This window comes from Drosophila virilis, chromosome 2 (assembly GCF_030788295.1).
Source record: "Drosophila virilis strain 15010-1051.87 chromosome 2, Dvir_AGI_RSII-ME, whole genome shotgun sequence".
NCBI lineage: Eukaryota > Metazoa > Arthropoda > Insecta > Diptera > Drosophilidae > Drosophila > Drosophila virilis.
In genome coordinates, this window is record NC_091544.1 from 22,133,191 (window position 1) to 22,148,009 (window position 14,819).

General features: G+C 40.9%; 3 protein-coding genes across 3 annotated transcripts; 2 read left to right on the forward strand and 1 right to left on the reverse strand.

Annotated features, from left to right (window-relative positions):
- Positions 1-255: 255 nt before the first annotated feature.
- Positions 256-2,189, forward strand: Spt3 (Transcription initiation protein Spt3). Its single transcript, XM_002053044.4, has one exon. It carries the CDS (start codon positions 364-366, stop codon positions 1,507-1,509), a length of 1,146 nt encoding a protein of 381 aa, XP_002053080.1. The 5' UTR covers positions 256-363; the 3' UTR covers positions 1,510-2,189.
- Positions 2,190-2,589: 400 nt separating this feature from the next.
- LOC6629970 (probable cytochrome P450 12a4, mitochondrial) lies at positions 2,590-4,705 on the forward strand. The gene is made up of 4 exons (XM_002053043.4): positions 2,590-2,746; positions 2,801-3,303; positions 3,379-3,826; positions 3,886-4,705. Exons 1-4 carry the CDS (start codon positions 2,663-2,665, stop codon positions 4,483-4,485), a joined length of 1,635 nt encoding a protein of 544 aa, XP_002053079.1. The 5' UTR covers positions 2,590-2,662; the 3' UTR covers positions 4,486-4,705.
- Positions 4,706-8,624: 3,919 nt separating this feature from the next.
- On the reverse strand, positions 8,625-14,496 carry Ppcs (phosphopantothenoylcysteine synthetase). Its single transcript, XM_032433019.2, has 6 exons — positions 14,341-14,496; positions 13,396-13,552; positions 12,865-13,308; positions 9,377-9,562; positions 9,161-9,298; positions 8,625-9,084 (listed from the first exon to the last, which is right to left on the reverse strand). Exons 2-6 carry the CDS (start codon positions 13,519-13,521, stop codon positions 9,037-9,039), a joined length of 942 nt encoding a protein of 313 aa, XP_032288910.1. The 5' UTR covers positions 13,522-13,552; positions 14,341-14,496; the 3' UTR covers positions 8,625-9,036.
- Between the last annotated feature and the right edge of the window lie 323 nt (positions 14,497-14,819).

Sequence of the window (14,819 nt, forward strand, 5' to 3'; positions counted from 1 at the left end):
ACCATGTTAATAGCAGTTTCTGTAACAGCTCATTTACATGCATTGTTAAAGTACATATTTCCCATGTAATAGTCGACAATTAATAACAAAAATGAGCACTTCTTGCACTTTTTTAATTGGTGTTACCATTTAAGTACTTATTAGATGCCAGTGAAAGCACACTTTTATAAGACAAATGTCATCCAAGTTAAGGTTCATTTCGTTCACCATTTTATTGGTTCATTATTGCAGCCCTTATACACACGATTTTGTGTTCTTGATTTTATATTGTTCCTTTAGTTCATTTTTCGTATACCATGTTTATATACAAACATTATCTCAAAAGGACTTAGTGCAAGCGAATATTCTTGTTTATGCATCACCATGAACTATCAAACCAAGCGAATGATGCGGCAAAATTCTGTGTCCATTGCGGCCAGTGAGGTGGGCAGCGTCGTATCGCCCATTATAGCATCGACATCGACTGTGCCTAGTGCACCGCAGTTGCAGAACCTTGAAGACAACAAACCTGTGCACGTTCATCGTCAGGTGATACTGGTGCAGGGTGGCAACCTGGCGCAAACGCAGCACCAGCAGCTGCAATCAGTGACATCAACGGCGCCCAACCAAAATGCAAACATGGCCGCTATCCAAATTGCGGACGATGCACCCGTCTCGTTGCTAACAGAGATTGCAGACATAATGCGAAGCTTCGGCGACAGCGATCAGCCCCGAACTGCCAGCGTCAAGTTGGTGGAACAGATACTGCAGCAGCAGCTACGTGGTATTTTCAATGAAGCCTCACTGGTGGCAATGCGCCGAAAACAGAACCCCTGTCCCTCGCAAGCGGACTTTGAGTTCCTGATGCGAAACCATCCCGTGAAGATAGCGCGTATGCGAAAACATTTGAAGGACATGCGTATACTGAAACGATTTCTGAGCATTCGGACTGGTAGGCCGCAGGATTTTATGGACGACCTAGAGCAGCCGGAGGAGGACGAAGAGCTTGCCATTGAGGTACAGGAGCTACACGATGAGGATCGCATGCGTCGTCTGTTTCGCGCTGATCGCATTTCACAAATACTCACTGGTCAGCAGTATCTCGAGTTCAACGAAGCTCGAAAAACTTCATTCTACTGCCGACACGGGGAAAAGATCAAGAACAAGTTTAGACGATTTCTGGACTTGCCCGCCGATTTGCGCATTCCCACCCCCACGATGAATATTTTGGCCTATTTGGCGCACGAGACTATTGCCGCTATTGTGGACTACTCGATACTGACCCGATTGAATTCAGATAACCGCGCCACAGAGCCGTACAGCCGTGTCACCTCAGCTGGAGGTAGTCCGGCAATGATGCATGTATGTCCAGAGGTGACACAGGGTCGTGGCATGGAGGTGGTCAAACCCATAAGCGTGCAAGAAATACACGAAGCAATGCGACGGTTTCGACAGATGAGCAACCGCAAAATTGGACGCTATCGCAACTCCTGTGATATTGATTTCCGGCGCAGCTTTTTGGCTATTTAGTAGACATAGATGTTAGATAATTTAGATAGAAATTAACATAAGAGGGTTTGAAATCGATACATGAGACGATTATTGTATTTATCAAATAATATGCTTTGTGTTAAGAAACTGTAGGAGAGCATTTGAAAATCGACCATAATCAAGCTATGTCCTCTTAGATTTCAGAGTGAAAGTGTAAAATAAAATTAAAAACTAACACAATTTACTGCCAAAAGTTCATATTTTATTATCAAACAATAGATAATGGATTTGTGACAAACAACTTTGTTTAGATTCAAGTTTCGTGTAAGATAACATAAGATTTAATGTAAACCTTTGCTGCTAGTCAGCTGATGGGTTATAGTACATAATAACAAATATAAGCAGCGCATTCAACATTTCTCATATTCCCATATTATTTGCTTTGAACTAGATTTCTACAATTCTTGAATTCTTGTTTACGTCGAAATGAAATTAGAAATTGACCTTGACCGATAAAAGTTCAAGCAGCCCAGTGCAATTCATTACTAATATTTGCAAATCAAAAATTTAATGATATACAATGTATACAGAAATTTGCTGCAAGAGTGTACACATGCATACATATATTTTTGAGTAAAGACACAGACACACACATATGTCTTTAGATAATAATACTATCAGTAAAAGCTTTTAAATATATTTTCCATATTAATGCATAATACGAAACTTGTGTTTGTGTTTGATACCCTTTAAAATTACAAGCATTTTTATTGTAATAATATCTAATAATCACACACATCTTAATTGTACTAATAACTAATAATCACAGAGCTTTTGAATAATTGATAAGCCTCTAATGCGCAAAGCGCTAAAATTGTGTTATATCAGGTCAGGAACTCTCTTTTTAATCTCTGTTAGAAAATATGTATGCTAAATAATATTACGCGTATCAAAAGCCAATTTTAAAAGCAACAAATATTAAGCTAAGCATACGCTCAAAATAATTTAATTTATTTACGTTTTTTTCTGTACGCTTTCTGAAAGCTTTTGAGAATTAGATTGAGCTCTTCCGCATTTAGACTGTATGTAAACATAAAAAAGCTTGCGGACTGCTGGCATTCTATTAATTGTTTAATGCAAAAAGTTAGTTCAATTTTCGAGTCAAGCGGGTGAAGACCGCGGCGAGTGCAAAATGTTAAAACTACGCAATTACCTGGCCATAAGTCAGCCACACAAAGCGGCCCATGCCCTATATGCATGCGCGATTACAGAACAGGTGAGTGTGAGATACGCTTGTTAGATTAAATATACTTACAATCATTTATTTTAGCGTTGTCAAAGTACTGCAGCTGCAGTTAAGGAACCAAGTGCCGCTAGAGATGATGTCGAGTGGCAAGAGGCGCGGCCCTTTGAGGATATTCCGAATGCCAATCCGCTTTCGCTAACCTTTAACATGGCATTTCCCGGGGGGAAATATAAAAATCTGGATTTGTCCCAACTGATATTGGCAATGCGTAGAGACTATGGTGAAATCTTTCGAATTCCAGGCATTTTTGGCAGCGATCCCGTTTTGACCACATATAATCCAAAGGACTTTGAAGTTGTCTTTCGTAATGAAGGTGTGTGGCCGCATAGACCAGGCAGCGATACCATGAGATATCATCGCGAGAAACATCGAAGGGATTTCTTTCAAGGTGTCGAAGGGTTGATTCCTACCCAAGGTAAGGCGTGGGGTGAATTTCGCAGTATTGTAAATCCAGTGCTAATGCAGCCGAAGAATGTAAGACTCTACTACAAGAAAATGTCACAGGTCAACTGCGAATTTGTTGATCGGTAAGCAGATCAGCCTTCAATTTACACCATACATTATTGTAGTAAAATACAAATTCTTACCAACGTTTCTTTCAGTATTAAGGCCATACGAAATCCCAACACGCTGGAGGTTCCGGACAACTTTATTGAATATATAAACAGCTGGACTTTAGAATCGGTCTCTGTTGTCGCGCTAGACAAGCAGCTCGGTCTCCTGAAGGACTCGCACACTGATGAAAATGCCAAGCTTCTCTTTAAAAGCTTGGATGAGTTCTTTACGTATGCCGCCGTCTTAGAAGTACAACCATCACCTTGGCGCTACATTCAGACCCCAATGTTAAAGAAGTTGATGAATGCCTACGACAACATACAGAAGGTGACCCTGGCTTACGTGAATGAGGCACTGGATCGCTTGAACGCGGAGGCGCAGCGGGGCCTAGTGCGACCCGAAAGGGAACAGAGTGTACTCGAGAAATTGCTGAAGATAGATAAAAAAGTGGCTATAGTCATGGCCATGGACATGCTAATGGCTGGCGTCGATACCGTAAGCAGATAGTTAACTAAATACTAATACGAATCAAATTTCATATCAAATTTTCTTAGACTTCAAGCACTTTTGCCGCACTGATGTTGTCGATTGCGACCAACCCGGATAAACAGGATAAGTTGCGCGAGGAGGTCATGCGCGTACTCCCCCAAAAAGACTCGGAGTTCACAGAGGCGTCCATGAAAAATGTTCCCTACTTGCGCGCCTGCCTCAAAGAATCGCAGCGACTACTGCCCCTTGTGATTGGTCATGCGCGGACTACTAATCGTGACTGTGTTTTGAGTGGCTATAAGGTGCCAGCAGGCACATTCGTCTCCATGGTTCCCCTAAACTCGCTTACTAGTGAAAAATACTTTCCCCGACCATTGGAGTTTCTGCCCGAACGCTGGATACGCAATGAGACGGGTTCAGAGGCAAAGTGCCCGGCGAATCCATTGAAAACAACCAATCCCTTTGTTTTTTTGCCATTCGGTTTCGGGCCACGCATGTGCGTAGGTAAACGCATTGTCGATATGGAATTAGAACTCGGCGTTGCTAGAATTATAAGAAATTTCAGAGTTGAGTTCAACCATTCGACGGAGAATGCTTTTCGCTCGGTGCTGATCAATAAGCCCAATATACCACTCAAGTTTAAGTTTACTGATTTGGAAAATTAATGCTCCCTAAAATAACAATTGAAAGCCAAGCACCAAGCATTAACCTTATTTTTTATGTAAATATATGTAAATACACTTTGTGATGTTCTAATCGTGTCACTTTGGCCAACCAGCTTTCATAAAGTCGCGGTTTAACTTCTTACTTGTTTTTTAATCTTATATCTAGTATTGTATTCTGGCATTGCCTGGTAAATCGGTAAAATAAAAATTTTTACATGTATTTTTGCAATCGTGTTATTGCACGCATCGTCCTATCATTTTTTCATATAACAAGGCTATAATAATCAAAAATATAACATAAGCCAAAATGGAGCGTCAGCTTCGTGGCAACTTAATGAAATATTTAAACTATGATAAATGTTACTATGAAAAATTCACGACATGTTGATAATTTCGTTGATTACCAATCTCTGTTGGTTTTCAGCTCCGTTTGAAAAGTGTGGTTAAGATAATCACTTAAGTGAGCATGGACTACATTAAAGCGACGGCGTATTCCAGCTTGGCATTGGGTCAAAAGGTTTTTTGATTTTGTCGTATTGGTGCGGCTTCCATGCTGTATTGGCATGGTGCTCCCACTGAAAATCCCAAGGAGTATATGTATTTTTTTCCATTGCAGGCATATTGAGTTCCATATTTTGTTGAGAACAAGATACCCTGTCGTTCCAATTCCAAGCACTCAGACCTATCGATAGCAATATCCCGCGTTCTGTTGTTTGCTGAGCTTTTTATGCGAAACCTAAAGATATCAAATATGCCTGCGTGGAGGATGCACTGCATCCTACTACATTTGGAGAACACCTCTGAACGTTGTCAAGCCATTTCAGCAGAACGATGTTGAAGGTGATAGCTGGTGCTGGAACCGTTTTTTTTCGCGATTTTGCCACTCATGCGGGTGGAATTTACCGAAACCCCGTCTTAACGTGCATCACGGTCAGCTCCTACGGACAGCCAGTCAGGATAAACAGTTTTATATAGTGTAGATAACGTTGAATTAACTTCTGGCATGACGCATTTTGTTTCCCAAATGCTAATATTTATTGTTCATTTAATGGAAAGGATTTAAACACTGTATATAGTTCTTTATACTAGGGAATTTCCTTGTCAAGACTTTCCATTTTAAGAGCTTCGATATAGCAGTAAGTGCAATTGCATTCTTTCCCGTTCTACTAGAGACTGCTTTTTCTTTGAATGCTGATTGATACGTTTTCTAGGAGAATATATATAATTTACCTATGGATGACAACCAAGTAGCTGATATATTTCTATTGGTGCAGCTTAAAAGCAGCAACATGTGCATAGTTCCCAAAGAAGAAAACACAAAGTGAATTTTAAACAATTAAAGCTATTTTTCATCAGTTTTATACACACACGTTTAAATATATGGGAGTACATATTATATAAATGTTACGTAATTATTTGTAGTTATATTCACATAATGTTGACTCAAGACATAAGACAAAGTTCATTCAGTAAACATTAATGTATGTGAACAAACAATTTATAACAGTTAACAAATACCTTCGGATTTTTGTTTAGTTGGTTTTCGATTTCTTATTATATTTGCACTGTAATAGTTTGGTTAGTTAATATATTTTAATGTTTTTAATAAGAGTTTGGCCGATTTCAACAATAAATAGATTGCTGCATAGTAATTCAATTTTGATTTCATATTTAAATTTGTTTAACAATTTTAGACATAAACTCGCGATTTATATAGAATAAATAGTCGCAATTATATATTTATGTATATAGATATATATAGATATATATGAATGTATACACTTAGCTCGATTTGATAAATACTTATGTATATTAATTTAAATGTGTATATCAATTTAATGTAACGTAATTTCTGATATATGTATACTTCAAATTCTATTTCGTTTTTATCTGATTTGTATTTTTGGTCCGATTGCTCAGAATATTAAAACATTGAAGGATTGGTTCGTTTTTGTTTTGTTTGGGTTCTTTTAAAACCTTTTATAGCTCTCATTGACAATTGATATTTTAATATGTGGTTTATTTTATTGAAGGTTTTCTAAGAAAATTTTGTTTTAAATTTATGCGTTACACTTTGTTTTGCAATTTTTTAAGGTAATTTTCCTCAAATATATAATTCGTTTAAATTTTGGACATTTCTATGGAAAATTCAAATTAGATTCTTTAAATTATTTAGATATTTGCGTTAATTTCTCTTGCTTTTTATATAAGTTGGACATGCAATGACTTTTCACAAAAATTATTATTTACAAAGCAGAATACAAAACTTACAAAGTGTTTGTATAGAATATGGAATTCAGTCCTATGAATCGGATATGAATTGTTCTTTATTGACTTACACATAAACTATTTAAATTATTATAACACACTCTTCCTAAATGACTGCAGATAAATAAGAGACGAGTTCAATTAATTGGAAATAATCAGAGTGGAGCCTTAGCCTGCGCTCGCATTCTTGGCTAGTTGCCCACACAAAATTCGAGTACATATTTTATTATACGTCATTTGGCTTGCGAGCAGAATTTTTATGTTTGTATGCATTTGAAATGCGCAATCGATACAAGGAGGCAGAGGGAAACATACATACATAGAGCATAAATATGTGAGTGGGCATCAAATGTTGTGGGCGTGGCATGGTGGCAAAGTCGGCAAGAAAAACAAAACTTCCCTCACGAATTGCTGTGTGGGTTGATTGTGGGTAGAAGCTTGTACGGCAATAAAAACAGCACAATCCAGAAAATACGACAAGTGGCAACAGGTTATAATCCTCAAGCGTGGGTGTTTATATGTATGTGCCAACAGTATGTACGGGTTTTATTTAGATATTTCAAGGGCTTATTATCGTCACAAGCTGCCTAAGAGCACAAACTTCATATGTTAAATTGTAAACGATAACGCCAAAGGATCTCATTTAAATTTATAAACTATTTCTATTTGTAATAGAAAAATTAAATAAAAAACAAAGGTAAGCCTCAGATGATAAGCATGGCCAGAGTCCCAAATGTAAGAAAAATTCCTTCTCAAAGTTGAATTGCTTTTAGCAAGTTTTGATAGCTTGTTTCTTGCCATGTCCATGTTGAAATTGGGCCTTGGCTTAATTCACTATACTCTTATGTATTCATGTTTGTGTGTTGTACGTGTGAACGCAATAAAATCTAATTTGCTGCACATTCACACACCCACCCGCACACACATACGCAAACACATTTACTGGCGCGCACAAGCATTAAAGAGAAAAAGTTGTTAAATATTACGCCACAGCTGCTGTACGAGCGCAAAAAAAAAACATGTTGCCTAGTTTGGGGCTGAAACAAAACCGAAACCGAAAATGTGGCCGGAAGTGGCGCCAGCTTTGGACCTTTGGTCGCACAGGCCACAACCAGGGAACAGTTAAGGCAGGTAGATTAGGCGGCAAAGCCGTAGATAAAAGGCGGCAGCAACAGAACATGCAATAAACATGTGAAAAAAGGCTGACCCAAGACCCTGAGAGGCCAAAGAGGCAGCTGCCGCTGTCAATGGTCTGTGCTGTCTGCGTCGGTTCCTGTTTTGTTCTATATACTTTTTTTTTTGCGGGCGCTGCGTTAATTAGTTTTTCTTGCTGGTCGTTCTGCTATATTTCTTCTTTTGCCCCCAATTAAATTTTAATTTGCCAGTGGCAGCTGTCAGAATTTCATGTTGAGTTGCAGTGCATTCAAAACTGACCTTTAAACGCCACTTGACCTGCTTGAGCCAGACAAGCGTCAAGGCATTAAGTATACGCCACCATAAATTTGAACAGCCAAGGACATTTGGCAGGTTCCGCAGTTGTTGCTGTTATTGTTTTTGCTGTAGTCATTGCTATGCACGGCTTGTAAATCAATTGTCGCAATGCCTGCAACCGACAGCCGTCAGGGCCGGTCTGCAAATTGCAATTTTATAAAGCTCCTGTACGTGTGTTGGTGTTTGCATTCGTTCGAGTATATAAGTAAGTGTGCGGGTGGCTAATTTGTGGATGAGTGTGCTCACGCGATGCTCTGGCCACGAGAGCCGCAAGAGAAACAAAACTGATTATTGATGATCTCAGACTTGTGTCAAAGCCATATACCACGGTGCGTATGCTTGATGACAGAAATGGGGAGCCAGAGAACGCATAGAGAAGATACTGTCAAATGGAAATATGTAATACAAGAGGTGACATCATTTTTCAAACAGTCAACGATAACATGCTCATTCAACCATCATCAATTATGATGCGTCCATTTAGGGCGTTACCATAAGAAGATAGATATTAACCGTTAATATAGACAACTACAAATTAAACGTACAAAATATGCAAATGGACATGGCGCTATAACCTGCTCAATATTTTCGTCCGAGACTTGGCGTGCCCGGATTTAGGACGTGGCAATAATGTGAACTGGTCACGCGAAAATCCGTTGCTGCGGCGGTGTCGACGTTGCTACTGCTGCTACCGTCGGTTGGCAGTTGGCGGTAATGCTGCTGCTGCTGCTGCTGCTGCTGGTGGTGGTGGTGGTGGTGCTGCTGCTGCTGCCGGCGGCGCATCGACAACGGTCATTGGCGCTGCTGGGCGCTGCTGATGAAGTCGCCATGTTTTTGCACCTACAAACGGAAAAATATAAAAAATATATATTTTTTTTTTGAGAGCTGCCTTTTGTTAGGCACGTTTCGCACTCACCACGTCGGCCACAATGGGCTCTTCTATCTCCAGGCCCTGCAGCGCTTGCTCGCGACTCAAATGCAGCTCATAGGAATCTGTCGGCGTTACAAAGACCACACGATGCTTGCGTGTCTGCAGCACGTTGGCAATAACCAGCTACCAAAATAATATTATACGTGAAGAACAAGATCAGCATGTAACTTTGAGCACAAATGTGGGGTCAATATCGTTTACCTTATGCTTGTATTTGTTGAGGCTGTCGCGTGCCTTCACAATCAATAGATTCTCGTCCGTTTCCAGCTTGAAGGAGACCACAAAGGCATGCGGCACCCACAGGCTGGCTAGTGGTGCCAGCATTTTCGGCACCAATTGCAGCGAAATCGTAGGTGCCCCATCTCCCGATTGCATTTTGTGTGTGGGCTGCAACGGTGAGCATATAGCATATAAATGGAATGACAAGCCAACGATGCGTATGCGATGGGATTGCATCCCAACGGAATGGGGCGCGACAGGGTTGACAACACCCCCACACAGAAACCGACGGTCAGTTCATGTGTCCTTGCGCACAGACAACATCGTGGCGCAGCTAAAGGCCAGGGTTACATTCCACCTTCCTCCTCCCACCGCTCTCCATCCACCTTCGTAAGCAACATGAAGTTTAACTCTTGGCGCTTGCCACATGGCAAATGTATTACAACTAATTGAAAGCATAACTCAGTGATAATGAGCTGACGATGACGATGACGCCTCGTTGCACATATGCTCTTTAAATATAACACATACGCAGTGTGGGCTACTGGGCACATATCCGACTACTTGTTGAACATAATACCCCGTCGCTGATTAGGTTTCCACCCCAACTGCTGACCAGTCTCATTTTCCTTTCGCTCACAAGGCAACTGGCAGGCAAGTAGGACGGGCAGCTAGACAGATAAGCCTAAGTAGCCAAGACATTTTGCGGGCTCTGTGTGAAATGAAAAACCCAGCTGCAGGCAAAGAGATGACAACGAATACGAACCAAAGCACCATTGGCAATTGCGCAACGCTAACGTCGCTGCCGACGCCTTTTCTAATTTGAACTTTAAGCTTTTGTGGCAATAAGTTTAAATGTCCTTAACTTACACAATAAGGAGTAGAAGTAGTATATAAAAGATTCATATATTATAGCAGCTTATTTATAGTGAGAACCCCCTTTTTGCAAGTAAAGTAACTATACATAACGCATGGCCTAAACATTATTTACAACACTCTACATATAGAGTTTCCAACGGTTACAGAAACTTCACCCACAGCTGTGAACAGTTAAGGAAAAATTCGAGGTCGAAGTTTGTAAGTGCGGTAGTTAACCTTGTTTCTGAAATCCGCGCCTTCAGGTTTTCATTTATTTAATTAATTTAGGTTTTCTTCGACATATATTTCAATTGATTCTTAGTTTCATACAGAAACTGGAGATTTAATTTAATCTCTACCTATAACGGCTTTGATTCTGATATCGAAAGCAAGACAAACTTTACCCAATTATTGTTAATATACTACTTATTTTTCTATGAACACAGGCAGCTTCAGGGTTTATGCTGGTCGAGCAGTCTCGGCTAGACCGTTTTTATTTGTGCTTGCTTTTAAGAACTGCCAACAGCTGTTGACATTGAATTTGGCTACTTATTTACTTTCCCCTTTTCCGCTGTCCTTGCTCCGAGACTGTGTCATTGTACCCACTTTCTTGGCGAGTATGAGTGCGTATAGGTCGCCGTCCCTTTGTGTGCGTTCATGCGTGCTCTTGTAAAGTCTTTTGATTTGATTTGCAGATTTGAGCTCGTCGCTTGTTTTGCGCCCAGTGTCATTTGTTTGGTTATCTCTCGCTTCCTCTCTATCCCTTTGCCCTTGCTTCTTTTTGTTCGCGTAGTTTACATTTATAATTTCTTGTTGGTTTTGGCTTATAAGAATTTATTTTTCGTCTCTACTAAATCCTTATGAAATGTCAACTTGTTTGCCGCATTTGCATAAGTTTACCTAAAGGTTGTACGTTGAATTGTTGACATTGTCCTTGAAACTCTTAGTGGGTGTTAAATGCCCTATTCGAAAACAACGCGAAGTGCATAGCTTATTAAGATTGTCTGACTACATAAGTTGGAATTCTTATTTAAAAGTTTAATGTTGTTGTTGTCTTCAAAATGTTTTTATAATCATTAAATACCAAATATATACATGTTTTCAAATATCCAAGCAAGATTTACGAATAAATGAAATTTTTTCCAAATACTTATGGGTTCAGGTTAGGTTCGGATAATCGTTATCTAATTTATCCGATTTAAGGTTCGACTAAAGGTAAATAAACCTAGGTTTCCCGCGTTTGAACCAGTTCGGATATCAATCGGGTCTCTAATAAATCAGGTAGACACATGTATCTTAGTTGTATTCAAGCTCCATATGAATAATTTAGTTATAAATGCGTATGGCATGTAAACTCGATGGAGATGCAATTAAACACACTAAGTGAATTTGTAGACTACCAGGTAATTCGGATCTGCTTCAAGAGGGCCAGAGGAAGACATAGCGCAATAAGCGCATAAATTTAAAAGTACACACATCAACAGGCAATTTTCGTCATTGCACTTTGAAAGGTAAGCAAAGGGGTTGCGAGAACATCCAAGAATTCAATCAAGCAAAGGATTTGTGGCTAACGCCCTACCAACCGCTGACGCTATGGGAACGCCTCAAGCATAAGGCCGAGCGGAAATGCACGAGCTAAACGGAAATAGAGCGTTGAAAATGCCAGCACGAAGCTGAGAGGCTGAAAGGTAGGCGACAAGTGGAAAACTTTCAGTTTACCTGCCCCAACACTCATTCATGTGCATGTGTATGTGTATGTATATATTTATGTGAGTGGGTGTGGCTAGGGTGGGCGTTCTTTGGTAGTAGGTGAAAACCGCAAGCAGCCAACGGCGCGACGACGAACGCCTCCAGCAATGAGCGTTTGATGCATGTACTTGAAAACATTTTGCCGCTGCACACTGAATATATAAGCACCAGAAAGTCTGCTGACAGGCGACAGGCGACAACGATGAGTGGATGCGGAGACGGAGGCAGAGTATGACAAGCGGAGGATGCAACCAAAGCTGCATGAACATGTAAATGAGTGCTAAAACTGAAATGAAAATAAAATGTGGTCGAGCACAGCCCCCAGACTGGATAGTGGGAGGGAGGGGAGAACACGGTCACGTGGGCACAACAAGCAAATTTATGCAAATCAAATTAAAGGCAACATGACAATGTTAAGGCTGATGATGTTGTTAGCTCAAGGACACCGATAGAGTTACATATATGCATATATACATATGTATATATATATGTATATATATATATAGAAAGTCAGTGCTGCTGACAGGCATTTGATATTGAGACAAGGGAGCAGCGTGTCAAAAGCAATTGTTAATATTAAGCTGCTGTCGACCTCTGCCGCTGATGCTGCTGCTCCTCATGGTCCTGGTAGAAGTGGGACTGACGTCAATTATGTGAAGAGAAAATATGTCAAAGGCAGAGCCGATGGCAAACGCAGGCAATCAACATTGCGAATCGATAAAAAGCAATTTCCAGGCAACTGGAGCTGGCGATGCCGCCAGTCATTGAATGACGAGTGCAATCAATTACAAGATTTCCCACATGACCACCTCGTGGGAGGCTCAATGCACGGAGATTGGGGCACGGCGTTCGCTGCGACTCACCATCATGTCCTCGGGTATGTAGAAATCGGATACGGCTGCTGCCAAATATAATACAGCACGCTCCTCAAACGCAGCCAGGCACTCACAGGCGGCTCGCAGCAGCCACATGTAGTCAACAACGCTGGTGAAGTTGACGTAGAGTATCATTTGGGTCTCGCGCGCTATCTTGTACTTGGCCAGCACCGGCGCAAACACGTCCACCGAGTCTGGCTTGATGGCTATCGTAGAGCTCTGGCTGTTGTCCGCTATGTCCAGCATATCGAAGAACTGCTGGCCAGTGAAGTGGCGCGTGAACGGCTCCAGTGACTTGTGGCGATACATAAAAATGACGGCATAATCGTGATCCAGAAAGTACTCGGCGCTCGCCGAGCCTCGAGTGCCGGCGCTAAAGTTGTCCACAAAACGCACAGTATTATGCTCCAGGGGGACTGTGGTGCCGCCCGACTGCGGAATATATATGAATAAAGCGAGTGGTTGGCTCATTAGTGAGAATTTGAGGCAATTAGTGCATGAGTGGGTTCAAGTTTTTACCGTAACGAGCACAATCCGATTCTGCAGCTTATTATGCCGTTCGCAGAACTCCTTAAGCAGAGAGCGATTATCCTCGAAGTCTGCTGGCGGCAGATGTGTGTTGTAAAAGTCCTCCCAGTGCGTCATATTGTTTTCTCCAGATGGTCCTGTCTAGCTACTGTTGGCACGCGGAACGAACAAGTCCCAGCGAGAGGAAAAGGAAGCGCGCAAGGAAGCACAAAAAACAAAAGCGTTGAAAACGATGCCTGGCTTTTACCGTTAATTGATATGAAAAACACCCACGCACAGTCGATGACACATACACACACACACACACACACACTGACACTGCTAAAAAAGCGAGCGGTAACTGGAACAATTAAAGCGACTACAGCGGCAACAAAATTAAGCCACGCAACTAAATTAATAACAGCACAACGTGTGCTGCATGTGGCGTCTACAACTACACGGACAGCGCGTCAGAACTTTCGCACTATCTAAATTCAATCTTGACCACTGACTGCACTCCGCTCGGCGCAACGCTAGCTGCAGTGACGGCAACGGACAATTGTGTACTGGCAGACGTTTTTGTGTCTCTGCCAAGAGACTTTCACATTGCCTTCTTATCAATGAAACTGTTCGACAAGAGTGCGCATTCGCGTTCGCATTTTAACGGTAGCAAAGAGTACGTACATATGGAGAGGCCCAACTTCTCTCGTGCCTGTTTTGGTTGCACTATGTCTTGTGCATATAATTGACAAATGTTCGAAACAAGTGCCATAGCACAAAATTGTTTGGCGAACGAGAGAGTAAAGGAGTACACATCGAACTTAAATGAACGTTAACAGTCATACCAATGAGAACTTGAGTTACTTTGCACACTGCCATACCGTGTGACATCTATGTATAGAAATGTTGCACCTTTTGCCGGTTTGTATCACAGTTTCTGCTCACCTCTATGCTTACCTTATAACTCAAAAGCCAAACAGAGAGTCATGAATTGCAAAGTAGGACGAGCACCACAAATTTAACAAGAGGACACGCGCACTTTATATTTAGCGAAACAAGCACAAGTTCAAAGTGCAAATTGCTAACAAAGACAGCTGTTGCTTTGCACTGTTAAGTGAGGAGCAGCTTTGACTTGTGAGGAGCAGAACTGTTAAAAGCGAATATATAAAGTGATATCAATTAATATACATAAGTCGATGTTATTCATTATTTATATGAAGAGAAACACTGAATTCGCATTAACTAAATAAGGTGGGGAGTAATAAACGAAAATTAATAATCGAACGACAATAGTATGGCAACACAGGTTTTCTAACCAATCTAATGCACACAGAAGCTGCCAACTTAATTGTATTTTTAAGTAACATACAGTATACGCCCTGTAAACCTATAGTCTCGTTAACGGCTCGCGTTAACATGCCTTGAACTGGAAATGG

Excerpts from the sequence above, each read along its gene's own strand:
- Spt3 (XM_002053044.4), top strand. The coding sequence starts at position 364 with ATGAACTATCAAACCAAGCGAATGATGCGGCAAAATTCTGTGTCCATT.
- LOC6629970 (XM_002053043.4), top strand. The coding sequence starts at position 2,663 with ATGTTAAAACTACGCAATTACCTGGCCATAAGTCAGCCACACAAAGCG. Across the intron at positions 2,747-2,800 it reads CATGCGCGATTACAGAACAG|CGTTGTCAAAGTACTGCAGC; the intron begins GTGAGTGTGAGA and ends CATTTATTTTAG. Across the intron at positions 3,304-3,378 it reads AACTGCGAATTTGTTGATCG|TATTAAGGCCATACGAAATC; the intron begins GTAAGCAGATCA and ends CGTTTCTTTCAG.
- Ppcs (XM_032433019.2), bottom strand. The coding sequence starts at position 13,521 with ATGACGCACTGGGAGGACTTTTACAACACACATCTGCCGCCAGCAGAC. Across the intron at positions 13,309-13,395 it reads ATCGGATTGTGCTCGTTACG|TCGGGCGGCACCACAGTCCC; the intron begins GTAAAAACTTGA and ends TATATTCCGCAG. Across the intron at positions 9,563-12,864 it reads ACATACCCGAGGACATGATG|CCCACACACAAAATGCAATC; the intron begins GTGAGTCGCAGC and ends TCACCGTTGCAG.